Source organism: Urocampus carinirostris, chromosome 14 (genome assembly GCF_059441175.1).
Source record: "Urocampus carinirostris isolate Australia breed hairy pipefish chromosome 14, RoL_Ucar_1.0, whole genome shotgun sequence".
In the NCBI taxonomy this organism is placed as follows: domain Eukaryota; kingdom Metazoa; phylum Chordata; class Actinopteri; order Syngnathiformes; family Syngnathidae; genus Urocampus; species Urocampus carinirostris.
Window position 1 is genome coordinate 7,098,422 of NC_142362.1, and position 22,798 is coordinate 7,121,219.

At 41.7% G+C, this 22,798-nt stretch overlaps 1 protein-coding gene across 2 annotated transcripts in view; it reads left to right on the plus strand.

Moving 5' to 3' along the window:
• satb2 (SATB homeobox 2) overlaps positions 1 to 22,798 on the plus strand; it is a 112,357-nt gene that overhangs the window by 39,303 nt on the left and 50,256 nt on the right. For both annotated transcript variants that reach the window (XM_088352546.1, XM_088352547.1), the window contains exons 4-6: positions 12,352 to 12,478; positions 15,391 to 15,514; positions 20,056 to 20,158. In XM_088352546.1, coding sequence (XP_088208672.1) covers positions 12,352 to 12,478; positions 15,391 to 15,514; positions 20,056 to 20,158 — 354 coding nt within the window. The remainder of the gene's footprint in view (positions 1 to 12,351; positions 12,479 to 15,390; positions 15,515 to 20,055; positions 20,159 to 22,798) is intronic.

Sequence of the window (22,798 nt, forward strand, 5' to 3'; positions counted from 1 at the left end):
TCACAGAAATAAAATAACGCAGTTATTCCACAACACTGGAGAGCAACATCTGGCATGAAACGAGACAATAACGCACATGAGAAAGAAAAGAAAAACCGGACCAGAGTTCCACATTTTTATAATTATAAGGACGGTGACACTCACTTCTGTCCTCCTTTATGCTCCAAAAGACGCTGACGTCTAAAAAAAAAAGTGACAGTTATCATCAAAACACATCTGCTGGGAATCTGGACTTGAGGGTTTCCATGTGCCGTCGGCCACCGGTCCGGTTCCATTTAGCAGATGCGTAAATAAGGATTACAACGCGGCCTCTAATGTGATGGAGTTTGTCATTTTCTTCCCCGACTCGTAAACACACTGCCGCACGTTTATCTGCCTTTACGGTCTCAAGGCCGGCGCTTATCTAGGCGAGGCTTGTGCATGCAAACTGGTCCCGGACCTCTTTTCTATGTGAGAGTCCTGTAGATCCGAACCATCTGGTTCTAAGACCATAGACCAGGGGTGTCAAACATGCGGCCCGCGGGCCAGATCAGGCCCGCTAAGGGATCCAATCCGGCCCACGGGACAATGCTCGGAGAAGCGGAGGAGAAAAATGAGCTGCAGGTTGAAAAATATGCACTTGCCAAAGTGCCTCTCACAAATGCTGTACTTGTATTTCTTTCTTTTTTTATCTCTCTCACTCTCACTCACTGTTCCACCCTTTTCCTCTCACTCGCTATCTACCTCTCTTTCAGTGTTTTTTCCTTTTCTCCCTCTTTCTCCATTGCTTTCCTCTTCTCTCTTTCTCCCCTTCTCTCTTTCTTTCCTTCTCTTTTCTCTCCTTCCCTCTTTCTCTTGTTCTATTTCTCTTTGGATTTCTTTCTTTCTCTCTCTTTCTTTCTCCCTTTCTCATTATTTCTCTTTTTATCTATTTTGTTTCTCATGGTCTCTCTTTCTCCCTTTCTCCTTTTTCTCTCTTTCTTTGTCCCTTTCTCTCTTTCTTTGTCCCACCCTCCACTTTTCTCTCCTTCTCTTTCTCTCATTTCTTTGTCTCTTTTTTCTTTCACTCTAATCTACTAGTCCGGCCCCCGACAGAATGTTTGTTCTTTTGTGTGGCCCCCGAGTTAAAATGAGTTTGACACCCCTGCCATAGACCATAGTAAAGATGGGTAACAGTCAAATACAGTCATCCCTGGGGACCAGGACCCCTTCGCGAAACTTCATAAAAGTCAAGTTTACCTCAAGAGGACGTCCTTACCGACTGAGAGTATACAACTTTAACAAAATAACAACTATAGCTCTACACAGAACACAGAATTGGAGTAAATAGAATGGGATTTATTGTCATTATACAAATGTACAGCCAAAGTGCATGGAAGCAATTTAAAGAGCCACTAGTATCGGGTATCCTCAGATTGAGCCAGGTCTTCGTGATGATTAAAACACAACTGTCCCAAATGTAGCGGTTTTCAATGAGTTATAGTTCCAGGTTATCCGTTTCATGAGTAATGGATCTGGTGTTTGGTGAGATACAGGCCCGGCTTAAGAGAGTTGTTAGACTAACACTACCAGTAGGCCGGACCTGCAGCTTCGCGATTACCTTCACTCCTGATCCCACCTCAGTGGCTTCCCTGACCCGATAACAATCCACGGAGCACCTGCTGTTAATCAGCATCAATTTGTTATCTTCTGACTTTTCTCAAAATCCGATTTAATTGATGAATTTTTTTTCAACGTAACGCTAAAATACTAGCTCGGGTGTAACTGGCTGGGCAGTTTGTTTTGGGGTGGGGGTGGCCCTGGACCTCTTTTTCTATGGGAGAGTCCTTTAGATCCAAACCATCTGGTTCTAAGAAAAAAATTCGTTTTGACCATCGTAAGGATGGGTAACAGTCAAATACAGTAATCCCTCAATGACCGTGTTTAATCTCTCTTTGCAAAACATCATTAAAGCCCCCAAGGGTCAAATTTACCTTAAAAGGACGTCCTTACCGACTGAGAGTATACGGCTGTAACAAAATAACGACTATAGATCGACAAATAAAAACACAGAACACAGAATTGTAGTGAAAAGAATGGTCTTTAGTGTCATTATACAAAAGTACAACCAAAGTTGTCACAGTTGCCATGGCGCCAGCTTCTGTCACAGTTGCCATGGCGCCCAATTGCCCCGCCCATGGGCATCAGCTGCAGGACAAAGACAGAGAGAGAGGGAGAGAGCGTGAGAAACAAAAGAGATAAAAAGAGAAGTCGTGAGAGAGGGGGAAAGAAAGGGAGCGGAAGAAAGAAATCCAAAGAGAAATAGTAAGACAGAAGGAGAGAAAATAGAAAAGAAAGTGCAAAGGGTAGGAAGAGAGAAAGAGAAAAGAGAGAAAAGGAAAAAAGGAAGGTAGAGCAAAATAAGTTAAAAAGACAGAGAGAGAAAGGGACAAAGAGCAACGAAGGAAGAGAAAAAGAGAGACACGGAGAGTGAAAGAGACAGAGACAGAGAGTGGGAGAAAAGGGTTGGGGGAGAGAGAGAGAGAGAGAGAGAGTGAGAGAGAAAGAAATACAAGTACAGTGTCTTTGTTCGAGCCACCTTTCTTTGCCAACATCAAGTTGACATATTTCAACCTGCAGCTTGTTTTTCTCTTGCGCTTCTCTGAGTGTTGTCTCGCGGGCCGGATTCAATCCCTTAGCGGGCCGGATCTGGCCCACGGGCCGCCTGTTTGACACCTGTGGTCTAGGTCATCTGTTTCATGAATAATGGATCCGGTGTTGGTGAGATACAGGCTCGGCTTAAGAGGGTTGTTAGCCTACCCGTAGCAGTAGGCCAGACCTGCAGCCTCGCGGTTACCTACACTCCTGATCCTGCCTCAGATAACAATCCACGGAGCACCTGGTTTTTAACCAGCATTTATTTGTGCTTTTCTGACTTTCCTCAAAGTCTGATTTAATTGATGAAGTTCTTTTTAACGTAACGAGCCGCTAAAATACTAGTTCAGGTGCAACTGGCTAGACAGTTTGCTTTGGACACATTGTCTTGTGCGTCTGCCCAATCGGCTTGACTGACAGCATATACCAGCCTATCACAGTCACGCACGCAGACAGTCACGCTCAACACATACAACCTGCCGCCATGATAGCATTTTCTGTGTGCAGTCTGCTCAGAACATAATACTAGATACGTTGATATCAATGACAGTAGAGTCACAACCAAAGCAGCGAGGTGTATCGGTATCAATTCCAGCCGTCAGAGTTAAAACTTAAGATTGTATTCAAGTAAAGAAGGAAACACTGTGAGTCGGAGATTGATTTTGGGTATCCCATTCATCAAAGGCGCATCCCACCTTAGCTTTCCCCTGGATCTGCTTCCAAGATCGACTCAGAGAGGAAATACCCCACCTGCTAACCACAAGCCCATTTATTTTAAACCCAGGCGCAAAACAACATATACGATTGGCTTAAACAAGATCACATGAATACATGAAAAAACCTTATTGGCTTATATAAAATCACATGATTAATTGGAAAGTCGGTAACTCACATTGGTAGCCTAAACTTGAATACTTTGTAGTGGCCATTTGACTATCAGGAATCTGATATTAAAGTCAACTCAAGTAAAGCCATGTTTAATTGTATAGCCCTTAATCACAAAGAGTCTCAAAGGGCTGCACAAACCACAGATTGCAAACTACACATTATTATTACACCATCCCTTGATCTAGCACCTAAATGAGGGCAAGGAAAAACTCAAAAACCATAAGTCAAGTCAAGTCATGTTTATTTGTGACACCCTTAATCACAAAGAGTCTCAAAGGGCTGCATACACCAGAGACTATTGCAAACTACAGACTATTATTACATCATCCCCTGATCTAGAACCTACATGAGGGCAAGGAAAAACTCCAAAACCCTACGTCAAGTCAAGTCATGTTTATTTGTGACGCCCTTAATCACAAAGAGTCTCAAAGGGCTGCATACACCAGAGACTATTGCAAACTACAGACTATTATGACATCATCCCCTGATCTAAAACCTACATGAGGGCAAGGAAAAACTCAAAAACCCTATGTCAAGTCAAGTCATGTTTATTTGTGACGCCCTTAATCACAAAGAGTCTCAAAGGGCTGCATACACCAGAGACTATTGCAAACTACAGACTATTATTACATCATCCCCTGATCTAAAACCTACATGAGGGCAAGGAAAAACTCAAAAACCCTACGTCAAGTCAAGTCATGTTTATTTGTGACGCCCTTAATCACAAAGAGTCTCAAATAGCTGCACAGACCACAGACTATTGCAAACCACAGACTATTATGACACCATCCCCTGATCTAGAACCTACATGAGGGCAAGGAAAAACTCCAAAACCCTACGTCAAGTCAAGTCATGTTTATTTGTGACGCCCTTAATCACAAAGAGTCTCAAATAGCTGCACAGACCACAGACTATTGCAAACCACAGACTATTATGACACCATCCCCTGATCTAGAACCTACATGAGGGCAAGGAAAAACTCCAAAACCCTACGTCAAGTCAAGTCATGTTTATTTGTGACGCCCTTAATCACAAAGAGTCTCAAATAGCTGCACAGACCACAGACTATTGCAAACCACAGACTATTATGACACCATCCCCTGATCTAGAACCTACATGAGGGCAAGGAAAAACCCAAAAACCCTACGTCAAGTCAAGTCATGTTTATTTGTGACGCCCTTAATCACAAGGAGTCTCAAATAGCTGCACAGACCCCAGACTATTGCAAACCACAGACTATTATGACACCATCCCCTGATCTAAAACCGACATGAGGGCATGGGAAAGCTCAAAAACCTTGAGAAGGGACGGCACATGCATGGTAAATATCCCCCCAAACGCAATATAATATTAAGGAATTCTATTAAGAGGGGGTTTAAATATATTTCTTTCAAACTAGGAGTTAGTGAAATTGACTTTGTGTGGTATTTCCTTCTCCCTTTCTCTCTCTCTGTTCACGCCCTTTTACCTTTCTCACTCCTTCTCCCCATTTCTGTCTCCCTTACCATCTCTCTCTCACTTTTTTATCACTCTCTTTCTCTCTTTTTTTTCTCATTATCTGTACATTTCTCTCTTTCTTTTTCTCTTTCTCTTAAACCCACTAGTCCAGCCCTCTTTGAGATTTGTAGTTCTAGCATGCTCCCCCCGGGTAATGAGTTCGACACCCCTGGTTTGGAGGGACAGCCAGTTCTTGGTAGACTTGCAGCAGTTCTAGGCTTTCTCAGTGCGAAATCTTCTTCTATCCTGTTCCCGCAACATCTTCGGAACCGCCATCATATCGAAAGACCTTTTAGTCATCCAAACTCTTTTGCAATCGGTGATGAATTCGCCCGGGGTTTGAAATGACTCTTATTGGATCCGATGGCGTACACCCCCTCCGGTCTGAATGCTTGCGGGCATGCACCCCCGCCCGCCCGCCGCATCCAGAACACCAAAACAATGCGAGCGCAACGTGACACACAAACACACGCAGACACGTCAACTCGATTGAACCTGGGAAAGGACGCTTTCACCGTGGCACGAGTCCCTCTAGACAAAATAGACGCGCCTTCCTCCCTCCGGCTCCTCTAATGAATACGTTTTGTTTTTTAAAACAACCGTTTATGTTAACTGAATAATTTCTGGCTTAAATTATACATTTTTCCCTCTGCGGTCCGCGACCCAAATTACACAGAGTCCTAGGTTATTTTCCGCCTGTTTGAATTGTGTCCTGCATTCTTGCGTCCCCGCTGGTGTATTTAAAGGACCACGACCATTCTTTAATTAGCCCGGGACGGTAATTAAGTGGGAGATATTGTTTATTTCAATTATAAGGGGCTGAAGGTTTTTATAGCACGGACGAGCAGACGTGTACTTTAGGGCTCGACGTCGGGGAACGGTGAACAGTGGTCGAGTATTGTTGCAGTGCCACGTATGAGACGCTGGACATTCCAGTACTTGGGACCAGTGTTCCCTCTAAGCTAAGCAATTGCGCACTGCTCGCACATTCTCAGCGCACAAGAAAATCTAGCCAGCGCACAAAAATCAGGGCTCCAAATTACTCATTAAAAAGCGACTTAAGTCAAAGTTACAGTGCATGAAGGTCAAAATACACGGGTTTCCCCGACGTTGTGTCCTAAATGCGGTATTTCGAAGTCGAGTCGAAGGAGAACGAAGTTGAGTAAAGTTAGTAGAGTTTGTCGGTGAACCGGCTTTTTCGGCTCGGCTCACTAAAAGGAACAGGCTCTTTCGTGTCCTAAACGGCTCTCCGGGTTGTTTTTACTTCTTTAATCCCAAAATGACCAAAAATAATGTAAAATTATGCACAAAATGACTTAAAAGAAGGGGGAAATAGAAAAAAAAAGAAAAATATACCAGAATGAAAAAGGAGTGAAAAGCTGAGAAAAAAAGAAACAAAAGGAGAGAAAAAGAGAAAAATGAGCAGGAAAATTTCAGAAAAAAAGCCAGAAGTAAAGAAAGAAGCAAATAAAGGGGAAAAGGGTAATAGAGAACAAAAAAGCAAGAAAAAAATAACAGCTAGGAAAAAATAAATACAATAAGATTGAAAAAAAAGGAATTTAAAAAAAGGAGAAAAAAAACAGGGAAAAAGCTCACTAAAAGAAACCGGCTCTTTCGTGTCCTAAACGGCTCTTCGGGTTGTTTTTACTTCTTTAATCCCAAAATGACCAAAAATAATGTAAAATTATACACAAAATGACTTAAAAGAAGGGGGGAAATAGAACAAAAAATAAAAAAAATACCAAAATAAAAAAGGAGTGAAAAGCTGAGAAAAAAAGAAACAAAAGGAAGAGAAAAAAAGAAGGAAAAATTTAGAAAAAAAGCCAGGAAAAAAGAAAAGAAAGAAAATGTCAGGTTTTCAATGTAAATCTCTTGAATTTCTTTCTCAAGGTAATTAGCTTGTTTTTATATTACTAAATACAAAAACAATGTTTCTCATACAAACACACACATAAAGTAACGTTTCAATAATCAGTCTAATTGCATCTCTTGTACTTTTATCAATCTTGCATTATTTTATTTTGAAGTTCCTGTCCGTACTGATTCCTCTGACGTTAATAAACACTCCCTCTCTCTGTTCGGGACCTCAGCCAAGAAGGACGTGAGTTCTTTGCTTCCACCATCATGTAGTATTAAACTATATACATGTATTTTATCTGTGCAAATATAGCCACTAAATAGTTTTCATAATGTCTATCCCTGACAGAAACGTAGGAAAAAAGTAAATAGAGAACAAAAAGAAAAAAAGTAACAGCTCAGAAAAAATGAACACAATGAGATTTTTTTTAAAGGAATTTAAAAAAAAGTAGAAAAAAAAACACGGAAAAAAGGGTTATTTTTTGGGGATTTTCTTTTCTACGGATTATCAAGATGCATGGTACTTGGGTATATTCACGGTTGGTACACCGATTTAAGGCCAGATTCAAGCACTTTATAAGGACTGACAGTCTATTTTCGAGTTTGTCCAGTACCATTCATCAAGATAAACCTTACTCAGTTATATTCTGGATTGTGATATGTTTTTTTAAGGTCAAATTCAAGCACCTTTTAAGGACTCACAAAGCTTGTTTTCAAGTTTTTCCAGTACCATTAATCAATATGCACTTTACTCAGTAATATTCAGGGTTGCGACACCTTTTTCAAGGTCAAATTCAAGCACTTTTTAAGGCCTAACAAAGCCTATTTTCAAGTTTCTCTGGTACCATTCATCAAGATGCACTTTACTCAGTTATATTCAGGGTTGGAATACATTTTTCAAGGCCAAATTCAAGCACTTTTTTAGGACTCACAAAGCCTACTTTCAAGTTTGTCCAGTACCATTGATCAAGATGCACTTTACTCAGTTATATTCATGGTTATTACACCTTTTTAAGGCCAAATTCAAGCACTTTTTAAGGCCTAACAAAGCCTATTTTCAAGTTTCTCCAGTACCATTCATCAAGATTCACTTTACGCAATTATATTTAGGGTTGGTACACATTTTTTATGCTCAAATTCAAGCACTTTTTAAGACCTAACAAAGCCTATTTTCAAGTTTCTCCAGTACCATTGATCCAGATGCACTTTACTCAGTCGTAGTCAGGGTTGGTACACCTTTTTCAAGGCCGAATTCAAGCACTTTTTAAGGACTCACAAAGCTTATTTTCAATTTTGTCCAGTACCATTGATCAAGAAGCACTTCACTCAGTTATATTCAGGATTGCTAAGCCCTTTTCAAGGTCAAATTCAAGCACTTTTTAAGGACGTGCAAAGCCTATTTTCACATTTCAGGATGCACTTTACTCGGTTATATTCAGGGTTGGAATACAGTTTTCAATGGTCAAATTCAAGCACTTTTTAAGGACTCACAAAGCCCATTTTCAAGTTTGTCCAGTACCATTGATCAAGAAGCACTTCACTCAGTTATATTCAGGATTGCTAAGCCCTTTTCAAGGTCAAATTCAAGCACTTTTTAAGGACGTGCAAAGCCTATTTTCACATTTCTCCAGTACCATTGATCAGGATGCATTTTACTCGGTTATATTCAGGGTTGGAATATATATTTCAAGGCCAAATTCAAGCACTTTTTAAGGACTCACAAAGCTTATTTTCAAATGTCTCCAGTACCATTGATCAAGATGCGCTTTACTCAGTTATTCAGGGTTGGTTATGCCTTTTTCAAGGCCAAATTTTAGCACTTTTTCAGGACTGTGCAAGTGTGTATGGTTGCATGCCAGAGGCTGCAGCGACATGTCGGAACAAAATTTTTGTGTTTGATTCCTGCGACAGATTATCAGACGACGCCACGGAGTGATATAGACCAATAGATTTAAGGAATTCCCCACCAATTTTTAAAGGAACAGTGCATATTATGCCGTGGTGGGCCGTGAGCGCCTGCAAGACCTCTGCTGGCCTAAAAATATCTGAATTATTTGATGTTAGTTATATTTTGTCCATCAATACCTGTCAATTAGTGACTGATGCTGGGTCTCAAACCGGGGACCTTTCGTGTGTTGGGCAAATGGGCAAACCACTGCACTGTACGTATTTTTAATTAAATACCAACATGAAGTCTTACGCACATTTTGACACGGTATATCTCAGAAAGTATTAAGGATATAATACCACATTGGGTAAATTCAGAACGCTTGTAATCTCAGTGTTTACATGGAATGTTTCAATATGTTAATAGTGAGAACCATTGGTCACATGACACACATCAAGCCGATAGTAAAATTTTGTCAATTTTGTCCCAGTTTTGCATCGTCTATGGTTGCTATAGCTTCTGTTTTTTGTGTTTAACTGTTTGGCGCTCTCACTGACCATTCTTCTTTGATAAAGCAAACAGTCAAATGTGAGACGTACCTCAACATGCTGGAAAACTGGCTAAGTCAATTCAAGTCAAGTCATGTTTATTTCCAGGGTTGGGTAGGGTTACTTTAACTTGATTACTCTCAATTACTTTTGGATTACTCCAATACCAAATATGCTAATAAAAGACAAAATAAACTAAATATGAATAAAATTACAAAATTCTGTGCAGGCTTGGGGACTAACGGAATACATGGAACGGCAAAAATGATGTTGACAAGCTGTTTGGATTCATTTTCATTTTGTTTCTGTCGCATTTTAGTTTTGCCGGAGATCAAAGAGATCAAAGCCAGGAGAGAAAGCTTACCACGTGTTGTCAGTCATCATTTGATTCATATTTAGTTTCTTTTGTCTTTTATTAGCATATTTGGTATTGGAGTCATCCAAAAGTCATTGAAAGTAATCCAGTTAAAGTAACCCTACCCAACCCTGTTTATTTCTATAACTCTTAATCACAAGGGGTCTCAAAGGGCTGCAAAGATCACAGACTATTGCAATCTACAGACTAGTATTACACCATCCCCTGATCCAAAACCCACATGAGGGAAAAGAAAAACTCAAAAACCTCCACCCGTGTGTGTCACAGTTGCCATGGTGCCCAATTGGCCCTGCCCGTGTGGCGCCAGCTGTGGCTCGTTGACTTTCTGTCTATATAAAGCTCAGCGCTCTCTTGCTTGGGTTGTCTGTCCGTCAAACGAACTTCCACCCCACAAGTCACCAGGGTGTCATGGTTGCCATGGCGACCAATTGGCCGCGCCCGTGTGTGTCACAGTTGCCATGGTGCCCAATTGGCCCCGCCCGTGTGTGTCACAGTTGCCATGGTGCCCAATTGGCCCCGCCCGTGTGTGTCACAGTTGCCATGGTGCCCAATTGGCCCCACCCGTGTGGCGCCAGCTGTGGCTCGTTGACTTTCTGTCTATACAAAACTCAGCGCTCTCTTGCTTGGGTTGTCAGCCCGTCAAATGAACTTCCACCCCACAAGTCACCAGGGTGTCATGGTTGTCATTCGTTGACTTTCTGTCTATATAAAGCTCAGCGTCAAACGAACTTCTGCCCCACAAGACGTGGGTTCTGACTCTGTCCTGGTTTCCTGTTGATATCTTCAGTCCAGTATTGTTCCCTTTTATTTTTGTCCCGTTTAATTTCGGTTTCCAGTTTGTTTCCGTCTATTTTGGTCCTGTTTGTTGTTTTTCTCCAGTTTTCGTTCCCGTCTAGTTTCTCCTGTTAGTTATCAATATCCTGATTTGTTGTCTCCTGTCTGTCCCTTCCTGTCCGGTATCGACCCCATCTGTCCGATATCTACTCGGGCAATTGGTATCAATCTTGTCGGCCTCTGGCTTCCTATCATTCCACATCAGACCGGCTAACGTGCATGCCTCCCCATTTCCCGTAAAATAAAAGGCTTGTGTGAGAACGTCACGCGATTGGGTCCTGTCTCTGTTCTGGTTCTGACAGTTTTTGCATCGACAATGCAAACACTTGCATGAATCGGCTTGACGTGATTAATGGTGTTCACATTTAACTTCTGTGAACATTGGAACCAACCCAGTACTTAATAGTACAACTACAACACAGTCAAAGAACTAAATAACAAATCCAGAGACAGGAAGACTGAAGAAGCAATCCAAGAGGGCTGGGAAGGAGAACGGGTCTGGATCTCATTAAGAGAACAGTAATTTGATTAAGTTTGTTTAGTTTTTACAGCTCCAACGCTCGATTCTTACATCGTTCTCATTTAGATTCCCAGCAGGTTTTTTGAATCAAGATCTTCTCGTTGACGTCATGTGACAACCCCAGAAACGAAAAGCAAACGCGTTCATTCAAGACTTAAACCCGACCGCAGTCTAAATGAGAAAAAGGGATCTCTGAAAATGAAAACTTTATGATGTGAAATTCAGTGACGCAATTGCGCACTACCCAGAGCTTTTCCGCGCACTAGAAAATCTAGCCAGCTCACAAAAATTAGGGCTCGAAATTGCTAATTAAGAAGCGAATGAAGTCAAAGTTACAGCGCATGAGGGTAAAAAATACACGGGTTCCCCTGATGCTGTGTTCTAAATGCGGTATTTTGAAGTCAAGGTCGAAGTAGAACAAAGTTGAGTAAAGTCAGTCGAGTTTTTCGAGAACCGGCTTTTTCGGCTCGGCTCACTAAAAAGAACCGGCTCTTTCGGGTCCCAAACGGCTCTTCAGGTTGTTTTTGCTTCCTTTATCCCTACACGACCAAATATGATGTAAAACTGTGCACATCTATCTATCTATCTATCTATCTATCTATCTATCTATCTATCTATCTATCTATCTATCTATCTATCTATCTATCTATCTATCTATCTATCTATCTATCTATCTATCTATCTATCTAGACATCTCTCTCTCTCTCTCTCTCTCTCTCTCTCTCTCTCTCTATCTATCTATCTATCCAGACATCTAGACATCTATCTATCTATCTATCTATCTATCTATCTATCTATCTATCTATCTATCTATCTATCTATCTATCTATCTATCTATCTATCTATCTATCTATCTATCTATCTATCTATCTATCTATCTATCTATCTATCTATCTATCTATCTATCGATCTATCTATCTATCTATCTATCTATCTATCTATCTATCTATCTATCTATCTATCTATCTATTTATCTATCTATCTATCTATCTATCTATCGATCTATCGCCCCCTGTCATGAGGCAAAACAATTGCATGCCTCACTCTTTATCTGCAGAGGGTCTGTAATACATTACATACTAATTGCATTAATAATATTTATAATATTATTATTACTAAAAAAATCATAGATTTTGAAAAATAAAACTAAGAATTGTGAAGTTAAATGAGAAAATAATATACCACTGTATAAATATAACCATTTTGTACCAACACCAGCTGACACATGTAATTGGGTTCTTGCATGTTTTTGTGCTGAGTAATCAAAAACATCAATCTTTTTTTTTTTTAAATTGTTTATTAAAATCCAATTGAAAATTCTCTTCGGCAGGTATCATCAAGGTGGGGAGGTGGAACCCCCTGCCCATCCACTTCCTGACCGATGCTCCAGAAGCCACTGTGGCTGACATGCTTATGGAAGTCTACCACATGGTCACGCTCCGTATCCAACTACAGAGGTAAGATTATTTTCCAAAATATTTATTGTTACACTTCAGCAGTGAAGGCACGGATTTAGAGGGAAGCCTAATAAAATCCAGCCTGTCTTGCAGGTATTATAGCCCGATCTAACCCGAGCCCAGCCAGTTTACTAGATTTAAGGGACAGAACCTGAAGAAAACCCGAAATTTCATACAGTGATTCATCTGTGAGGACATGGGAGGAAGAGGGGGGATTTTGGCTGACAACCACCACCTGATTTTCTTTGATAAAGCAAACAGTCAAATGTGAGACGTATCTCAACATGCTGGAAAACTGGTTAGGTCAATTCAAGTCAAGTCAGCTGAGGCTTAAGATCCTACCTCTACACTGATTACCAAAGGCTCAATTGAAGTCTCTAAAGATGAACAAGCTGACCATGATCACCAGGTAGCCCCCAGAGAATAACTAGGTAGCTAGCTGACCATTTCTTAAAATATCAGTGATGAAACATTTAAATTTCCCCAAAAAATTGAGAAAGTAGAAAATGTGGCCCCAACCAACGATTATCTTAACTATATTTTTGGGGTAGTGCAGAAACCCAGTTCAGAAGGACAAATAAGTGTTATAAGAAAGGTCTTTTATCCATGGCAGTGTTCGGTACACAGGAAGTTAGGTAGAGTAGCAAATATCGTGGTCCAAGAGTCCATAAGGCAAGGGTTTGGTACACCGAAATAAGGCTGAGACAAGAGTGTTTTGGTTGTGACAAGGAAGACAATGAACTGGTCTAGATTCATGAGGAGAGAGCATTTGAATAGTATCTAGGGAGAGTCTTGATAGGAGGGAAATTAACACGAGTGACGGCAAGTGTGAGGAACGTCGATTTTGTTTTACATTTCACATGTTACAATGACGCAGTACGGCGGAGCAGTGGTTAGCGCGTGTGCGGCACAGTTCTGAGGTCGTGACATCAAACCTCCTGTGTGTAGTTTGCATGTTCTCCCTGTGCTTGTGTGGGTTTCTTCCGGGCACTCCGGTTTCCTCTCACATTCCAAAAACATGCATTGTCCCTAGTTGTGAATGAGCGAGCGAATTGTCTGTCCTTGTGTGTCCTGCGACCGGCAGGCTACCAGTTCAGGGTCTCCCCTGCCCACTGCCCGAAGACGGCTGGGATGGGCTCCTGTACCCCCGCGACCCTACTGAGGATAAGCGGTGCAGATATAGATGGATGGATGTTACAATGATGATAAATTTGTCACTTACAATTCTTAGAATAGAATATAAGAACATATTAGTAACATGTCAACGTGTGAAACACACAACAACGGTAACAATCATCTCTGGTACCTTGACTAGAAATAGTATGATAACGAGATTAAATCTACTGCCCTTTCGCAAGTTATCTATACTGGTGTTCCAGTGCTCTGACAACCAAGCCTGTTAAGACTGTCCCCAGCATAACAGATAGTTATTGTTCATTGTTTATTCTCAATTATTTTCATACATACACCAGCTCGGTGGCCTTGGGGGTATGGCGCCCGCCCCGAGACAGGGAGGTTGTGGTTCAAGCCTCGGCCGAGTCATACCTAAGACTTAAACATTGGTACCCGTTGCCTCCCTGCTTGGCTTTCAGCATTAGGGGTCGGAATTGGTTTGGTCACCTAATGACTCCCAACACCTCAGTTGGGTTGAGCGAGGGGGCTGGGAATCCCCTCCTCTAAATCAATCTCCCCCCCCAAAAAAGTCAGAAATGACTCTAGCCACCTCCCACTAGGGGGATATGGCTTCGGTATATATATATATGTTATCATTTTTTTATCTAACTTTTGTTATGTGAAGTTTGTGGCTCTTTGGAAAACATTAAAATAAAAAAGTATGCATTTAAAATACATAAATATGTTTAAGGTTTGGAATAAGAAATGTGCAGAGTATAGCTGTAAACTAACTAGATCAGCTTTACATTGGTTTGGCAGAGGGTTGGGAGAGTGTTTAGAGCAGGGGTGTCAAACGGGCGGCCCGCGGGCCGGATCAGGCCCGCTAAGGGACTAAATCCGGCCCGCGAGTCAACGCTCGGAGAAGTGCAAGAGAAAAATGAGCTGCAGGTTGAAATATATCCAATTAATGTTGCCAAAGCCAGGTGCCTCTCACAAAAGTTGTAGTTGTATCTCTTTTTCTCTTTCTCTCTCTCTCTCAATCTTCCTTCCACTCTTTATCTCTCTCTCTTTCACTAGCCCCGTCTCTCTTTTTCTCTTTCTTTGTTCCTCTTTGTCTCTGTATTTTTACCTTATTTCACTCTAACTTCCTTTTCTCTCTATCTATCTCTCTCTTGCTTTCCCCTTCTCTCTTTCTCTCCTTCTCTTTTCTCTCCTTGTCTCTTTCTATTTCTCTTTAGATTTTGTTCTCTCTCTCTCTTTCTTACCCGTCTCTCACTATTTCTCTTTTTATCTATTTTGTTTCTCACGCTCGCTCTCTTTCTTTTCTCTCTCTTTCTCCCTTTCTCTCCTTCTTTGTCCCACCCTTTCTACTATTCTCTCCCTCTCTTTCTCTTACTTCTTTTTCTCCTTTTTCGTTCTCTCTAATCTACTATTCCGGCCCCCGAGAGAATGTTTGTTCTCTCGTGTGGCCCCCGGGTTAAATTGAGTTTGACACCCCTGGTTTAGAGTCCTGACAGCTTGATGATAGGAGTTGTCCTTAAGCCTGCTGGTTCTGGCTCTGTGACTCCACTGTCTTTTCCCTGATGGTAGCAGCTTTAAGAGGCTGGTAGATCCAATCCTGGTGACTTTACAGGTGGGAGTAGTAGATGTCCAGGAAGGGTCTGAGAGCCACACCAACTACCTCTGTTCTAACGCTTTCTCGCTACCACAGGGAACCCAGCCTGGAGAAATTTTGGACTGTAAACAAATAGATACAAATGTTTCAGGGAATTTACCCGATTACTTTTTCTTTTTTCTAGCTTCTCCAAGCTTGAGGACCTTCCCTGTGAGCAATGGAACCACGCGACCGTCCGGAATGCTCTCAAGGAGCTACTGAAGGAAATGAATCAAAGCACTCTGGCCAAAGAGTGTCCTCTGTCCCAGGTTAGAAAACAGCAGAGAACGTTTTGCTCAACTTGAAAGAGTAATATTTGCCCATTCTTCTTTACGAAACACCTCAAGTTTCTTTAGGTTTGACCATTTGAACTATTGTAGATTTTGCTTTATGTTTATGTCCTGTTGGGAAGTGTGTCTGTTGAGATTTTCTGCTAGAATCGCCCTGTGTTTGGCTCCATATATCTACCCATCAACAATGATCTTTCTCATTCCTACTGAAGAAAAGCAAACCCAGAGAATGATACTGCCACCACCATGTTTGACAGTGAGTATTGTGTTTTAAGGGTGGTGTGCAGTGTTACTTTTAGACAAAACCTAAAGCTTTGCATTCAAGTGGAAAAGATCAATTTTCCTCTCATCTGACCAGAGCACCTAGCTTCTCATGTTATATGTGTTTCCCATGTGGCTTCTTGCAAGAGCCAACCGGGACTTGTTATGGTATTCTCTTAGAAAGGGCTTTTCTCTTGCCACTCTTCCATAAAAAGCAGATTTTTGCAGACTATGACCAATTGATTGACCCACCTCAGCTGTGTATGCCTGCAGGCCATCCAATGTTGTCATGGGTCTCTTGGTTGTTTCTCTGATTAGTTTTCTCCTTTGGGTTGAAGGTTTAGAACAGTGGTTCTCGGGAGTTTGCCATGGTTTTATGCTCTCTAAATTAAGAAATTTTGCACAGTAGATGTGTAAATGTTTTGAAATCTTCATGTATCCGATTCCTGCTTTGAAATTTTTCACAACTTTATCCGTGACCTTCTTGGTTTGTTTGTTGTTCTCCATAATCCTGTCTATGTAGAGGCAAAATCCCCGAACCGTGCCCGAACCCTCCTCGAAATTCCTGTCAGTTTAGGTTCCGGCAGAGTCGGGCTTCTCTCTCGCTGACATTTCTTTGTAAATTATCCACTTGTCATTGGTTTTGGGTTTCCCTATCTTTGTGGAGCATTCGCAGAGCACAGTGCAGCATGCACGCATGCTCTCGGTGGCACTGCCGGATACAGAACCTCCTCCCGAATCCTCCTCACAAATAAAGTATGAAAATTCGGTTTTGCTTCGGGCTTGGCCCCTCAAATCAAGTTGATTGTTTGGGTTTGGGATGGGTCGGGATTTTATACCCATGGGCTTGGTCGGGTTGGGCTGGATGTTTAGGCCCGATCTGTGCTCCAGTATCTCCTTTCACAGACCTGTACTACCATCGTAGAGCAGGTTTATTGAACTGAGACTTTGTTAATGTTAGTTATTTAAGTCAACACCGGATCATTCAGAAGTCACAAGGGTGTCATGGTTGCCATGGCGGCCAATTGGCCCCGCCCATGTTGCGCCAGCTGGGGCTCATTGGCTCTCTTGCTTGGGTTGTCAGCCCGTCAAACGAACTTCTGCCCCACGAGACGTGGGTTCTGACTCGGTCCCGTTTTCTGTGATATCTCCAGTCCGGTATTGTTCCCGTTTATTTTTGTCCTGTTTAATTTCGGGTTCCAGTTTTGTGTCCGTCTGTTCTTGGTCCTGTTTGTTATTTTCTCCAGTTTTCGTTCCCGTCTAGTTTCTCCTGTTAGTTATTGATTTCCTGATTTGTTGTCAATCCTGTCTGTCCCTTCCTGTCCGGTATCGACCCCATCTGTCCGATATCAACTCGTCGGTCTCTGGTTTCCTGTCCTTCCACGCCAGACCGGCTTCCTAACGTGCATGACCCCCCGTTTCCCGTAAAATGAAGGATTGTGTGAGAACGTCACACGTTTGGGTCCTGATCCCGTTCTTGTTCTTGACACAAGTGTCATTAAGTCTCAATTGAAATCAGGGGTCGGGAACATTTTTGACCCAAAGAGCAATAAAAGCAAAAATTTTGATTTTTTTCTCCCAAGAGAGCCACTCCATATTTTTTAAGACAAAAATTACTAAAAACTAATCCGCTCTCCAGACAAAAGTAGATTCATCAGCGTATTTTGGTTTCAAATAAAAGGCTTGTGTGAGAACGTTACGCGATTGGGTCCTGTATCTGTTCTGGTTCTGACACAGGGAACTTGTGGAGTGAGTTGGATGAGCGCTAAGAACAGAGGGGCAATATTTTTTTTAACTTCTCGTTTTTGTGGTCGTAAATCCAATATAAAATGTCGAAATGATTTTGTCCCGCTTCCCGATTGTGTCTCGCATGTTGTCGATATTTTCCGTTTTTTAGCTTGAAGTTTGCAACCCGAAATGTTGCAAAATGACAAAAAAGCTCCTCGGGCGTCTTCTTTCACGCCACACGCAATTAGATAGCCGGAAAATAAAATAAGATTAATAACTGTTGCTCCATTTTAATGAAACATTGGCATGTTTCAACTCCCCAGCTGCATGTTTTTCGCCCCGGCCGCATCATAATGGCTGCTGGGGGAGATTTACGGGCTAAAATAGAGTTCTGCTTGGGGAAGGGGTTAAGGGGGGGGTTCTTAATGGCGGCAAGGGGATCAATTGCTAGCATATGTGTGTGTTCGGTTGGAAAACCTCTGACTTCCTCCACGGGTGGCTTCCACTCATGATTACTGTCTGTTTCAATCGTGTTTCTTTTTTCTCGCGTGACTTTAAACATTCGCATTCGAACAAAGTACGTTTATGATGCATTTTAAGACGTGTACGACGTACAAGAAAATCTGTAGGGAAAAATGCAAATTTGTCAATGATGGGTACCGCCCGGTATACACCGACGATCACGAAACGGCAAATCAATCGAGTCAAACGAGTTGGCCGCGGTAGCCTCTATCTCTGTATCGTTTTTTTTCCTTGCGAACGAAGCGAGCGCGTGGGCAGCACGGCGGCGCAGTGGTTAGCGCGTGTGTGGCACAGTTCTAAGGTCTTGGGAACCTCCTGTGTGGGTTCAAATCCAGCTACCAGACTTACTGTGCGGAGTTTGTATGTTCTCCCCGTGCGTGGGTTTCCTCCGGGCGCTCCGGTTTCCTCCCACATTCCAAAAACATGCATTTCAGGTGGATTGGCCGGTCCAAATTGTCCCTAGATGTGAAAGAGCGAGCGAGTTGTCTGTCCCTGTGTGCCCTGCGATTGGCTGGCAACCAGTTCAGGGTGTCCCCAGCCCACTGCCCGATGATTGCTGGGATGGGCTCCAGCACCCCCGCGACCCTACTGAGGATAAGCGGTGCAGCCAATGAGATGAGATGAGACGAAGCAAGCTCTTTGATGCTACTGTGCGCATGCGTCTGCCGCCTGGGGATATCCCATCATGCATCATTCTGATCAGGGGTTGATTGAGTAAATTTGAAATACATGTGGTCTTAAAAATCATCGGATTTCATGTGGTAGTTGTGTAATGAAAGGAAGTCCGTCTCTTTTTAGAGAACCGGCTTTTTCGGCTCAACTCATTAAAGAGAGCCGGCTCTCAAACGGCTCAATTGCTTTGATGCATTATATTATGAATTATGATTTTGTAACAATAAAGAAGTTAAGAAAAAAAGGAAAAAAGACAGGTTTGTGGTTATCCCTGGAATCAGTATGCTACCAATAATAATTGAATGCAGAAAATGAATTCATAATTTGAATAAGAAAATTCATTATATTTGTACATATTTTCTCCTTCTACTTAATTTTTGAACTTTTCTTATAATAAACATCATTCATGTCGAGCAACTCAGTATCTCACAACAAAATGTTAATTAACAATATTTGTGATATAACAAAACACATGTGTCATGATTACCGATTCAGAGCACCTGCGACTGCTTAGCCTGGACAGCTGATTGGCTAATGCTCTCTTTTCAAACCCCCAGCTTCCAAGAGGAAGCCGTCAGATCGTTATGCAAACTGTTGCCACCAGCTCAGTAAGCCTTTTCGTCCGACTCTGTTCCTGCCCTGCTTTTTTCTACCTGATCTTCGTTGCCAACCTGTTTCCGGACCTAACTTCGACCCGTTCTGCCTGCCTGTTACTTGACCTGTTTTGCCCGGTTACCTGCCTGCCTCCTGTGACCCTGCCGACGACTTGTAATTCCTGCCTGTCTACGATCCTTCTCGCTAAACACGGAAGTGCCACATCCGCATCGCCCGCTCCCCTTGTCCGTTAGCCATCGGATCGTGGAAGCAAGCCTTACTCTCCCTCTTTTTCAGTAAAAACTGAGAAAACGAGCGCTATTGTATATATCATATTAAACTACATAAATAAACTATATAAAAGGGAAACACATGTAACATGCTCTTGTCAGATGAGAGGATAATTTATGTTTTCGACTAGAATCCAAAGCTTTAGGTTTTGTCTAAGAGTAACACTGCATACAATGCACAATGAAAATACAATGCCCATTGTCAAACATGGTGGTGGCAGTATCATGCTCTGGGTTTGCTTTTCTTCAGTAGGAATAAGAAAGACAACATAACATAAACATAAAGCAAAATCTACATATAATAAAATAAAATATGGTGTAAGATTATTTTGTATTTTGTAAGGGAAAATACGACAGTTTGTAAGGGCATGGAGCCCTGGAGCTTGACAGGTATGCATTCTGTATCACAACGGCCATTACTTATCTCCACCCTTTGTCTTTTCCGGTTTTCAGAGCATGATCTCCTCCATCGTGAACAGCTCCTACTATGCCAACGTCTCCACGGCAAAATGTCAGGAGTTTGGTCGCTGGTACAAGAAGTACAAGAAAATTAAAGGTACGCTCGTCCGCAGCCATACGGGCCTGAAAACCTCTCACCTTTCGGAGGAATTCACCATTTTGATCTCAAAAGGCTGACCTACCTGAATTGTGTAGATCCAAGGAGAAAATAATTTGAGGTGGTGGGGTGATTGGTAAGGTGAGAGATACAAATGTTTATCACTGTTAGCGAGCTAGCAGGAGCTCTCAGCCCTCGGGGACCTGATCGCCCAGGTCTTCTTTTAGAGACTATATGTATATATTTTATTTTATGAGAAAAAAGAGAGTAAAATCCTGAAAAATGTACCGTATTTTCCGCACTATAAGGCGCACCGGGTTATAGGGCGCACCCTCAAAAAATAGATTTTGGTCCTATATTTTCCATACATAAGGCGCACCGGATGATAAGGCGCTACAATGGGAACGTGGACAAAACAGTCAGATAGTTCAGTCAAACTTATTACACCCTTAACATTCCCAAAGCTTGCAAAGAAGCAAATACGTGTCTCAGACATGTACGGAAACAGTGTCTGTACGATGTTACCAAACAAACATTTCTTAGTTTCCATTTTATTTTTTGCTGGCAACTCTGTGGACAGCAAAGTAAGAATTTGATTGTGCAGGGAAACAGGGTTCTTTACCGTGCATATGACAATAAACACTTTGAATTGAATTTACTTTAAAAATAGACTCATCACAGAAACATCGAGATCGTTCTAAAACAAGATACCGGGAAAATATAAAGCCGCATAGCTCACCTAAGTTCTCTTGCAGCCATCACGTTCAATAATGATACGTAACCATGGTCTTCTTACAACTGTGAGCGTAGTAAATCCAGGAGAGTCAAATATTTGCAAATACAGAATAGTAAAAAATGTTTTCTCTATGCCGTAGTGCAACCCAACGTGTGATTCACATTCGTCTTTTTCGGCCAATTGCAGGCTTTGTTTCGCCCCTTTAGCCTACGCGAGCCTGTAAATGATAAAAAGGATCCGCCCCCTTTACCTCCGAACAACTTTAGCCAATAGTGATCGATTCAAATGATGATTGACACATTGGTTAGGAAATGAAACGCCGGTATATAAATCCCAGCATACACACAGGGTAGGATATCGAGATCATACTCATATTTAATTCCTGCAGTCCAAATTATTAAAATGAGATGATTTAGTAAAAAAAAATCACTGCACAACTGCTATTCAAGGTCAACAAAAACATAGTGCCAGAAAACATCCATAAATTATTCATTCGGAAAGAGGGAAATTATAACTTAAGGGGCTGCAGTGAATTCAAAATCCCAAAGGTGAGAACCACCAGGAAAAGTATGTGTGTGTCTGTGTGCGGAGTCAAACTTTGGAACAATTTACAAGACGGGATCAAACAATGTCCAACTATTGTTCAAATTTAAATACAAAAAATTGTATTCCTAGCGGAATACAGAGATGAAGAAAATGGGGTATGAGTGATACGAGGGATTGGGAATAGTGCGTCTACAACTATGGTTAACTTTGTTGTTGATATTGTTATATCAAAACTGTTATTATTAATATCATTACCGTAAATTCCGGACTATAAGCCGCTACTTTTTTCCCCAAATGTTCAACCCTGCAGCTTATTCAGCGTGTTGCTAGTAGCGTTTTGCTACCCTTCACAGGCACGGTTTGGGATGAAAGTTATAATATTATTATTAAAGCTTTGAAAACTCTCTCGGTGTACCGTCTTTCTTTGTAAATAGGTGTAACCATGTATAATATGTATTTGCAACTGTATATTTTTGTAAGACTTATTGTGATATGTTTTCTACGAGCGAATCAAAAAGAAGGGGCGGAGCAAACGCGGGCTGAGGGAAAGTGGGGTGAAGCTGAGTTAAATCTGTTTGTTGTTGCAGCGGACAATAGTGGATACCGGTATATATTTTTCCCGCCCTTAACTTTGGAAATATACATTTTTTTCATTGGATTACTTTCAACGGGACCCGGACTTTAAAAGTCTGCATTAAATTCTAATTACAGGTATCATTTTCCGTGCATGTATAATATGTATTTGCCACTGTATATTTTAGTAATGTATTTATTTTAGAGACTTATTCTGATATGTTTTCCACGGGCGAATCGAAAAGAAGGGGCGAATACAACGGGGGCTGATGGGAAGTGGAGTAAAGGTGAGACGTGTTTGTGGACGCATGTGGATAATAGTGGATATATATTTTTCCCACCCTTACCTTTGGAAATATACATATTTTTCCTTGGATTATTTTCAACGGGACCCGAACTCTGCAGGTCTGCATCAAACGTTAAGTACCGGTGTCATTTTGCCGGCTGTGGTTTATGGACTGGGTAACTTATATTCAATTACAATCGCGGGACTCAAAAGTCGGGTTTGGGTTAATTTTGTGATTGTGTTACATGTTTTAATGTGGGCGCATGCGGCTTATGTACAGGTGTGAGTTGTGTAACTTATATTCAGTTACAATCGCGGGACTCAAAAGTCGGGTTTGGGTTAATTTTGTGATTGTGTTCCATGTTTTAATGTGGGCGCATGCGGCTTATGTACAGGTGCGACTTGTGTAACTTATATTCAGTTACAATCGCGGGACTCAAAAGTCGGGTTTGGGTTAATTTTGTGATTGTGTTCCATGTTTTAATGTGGGCGCATGCGG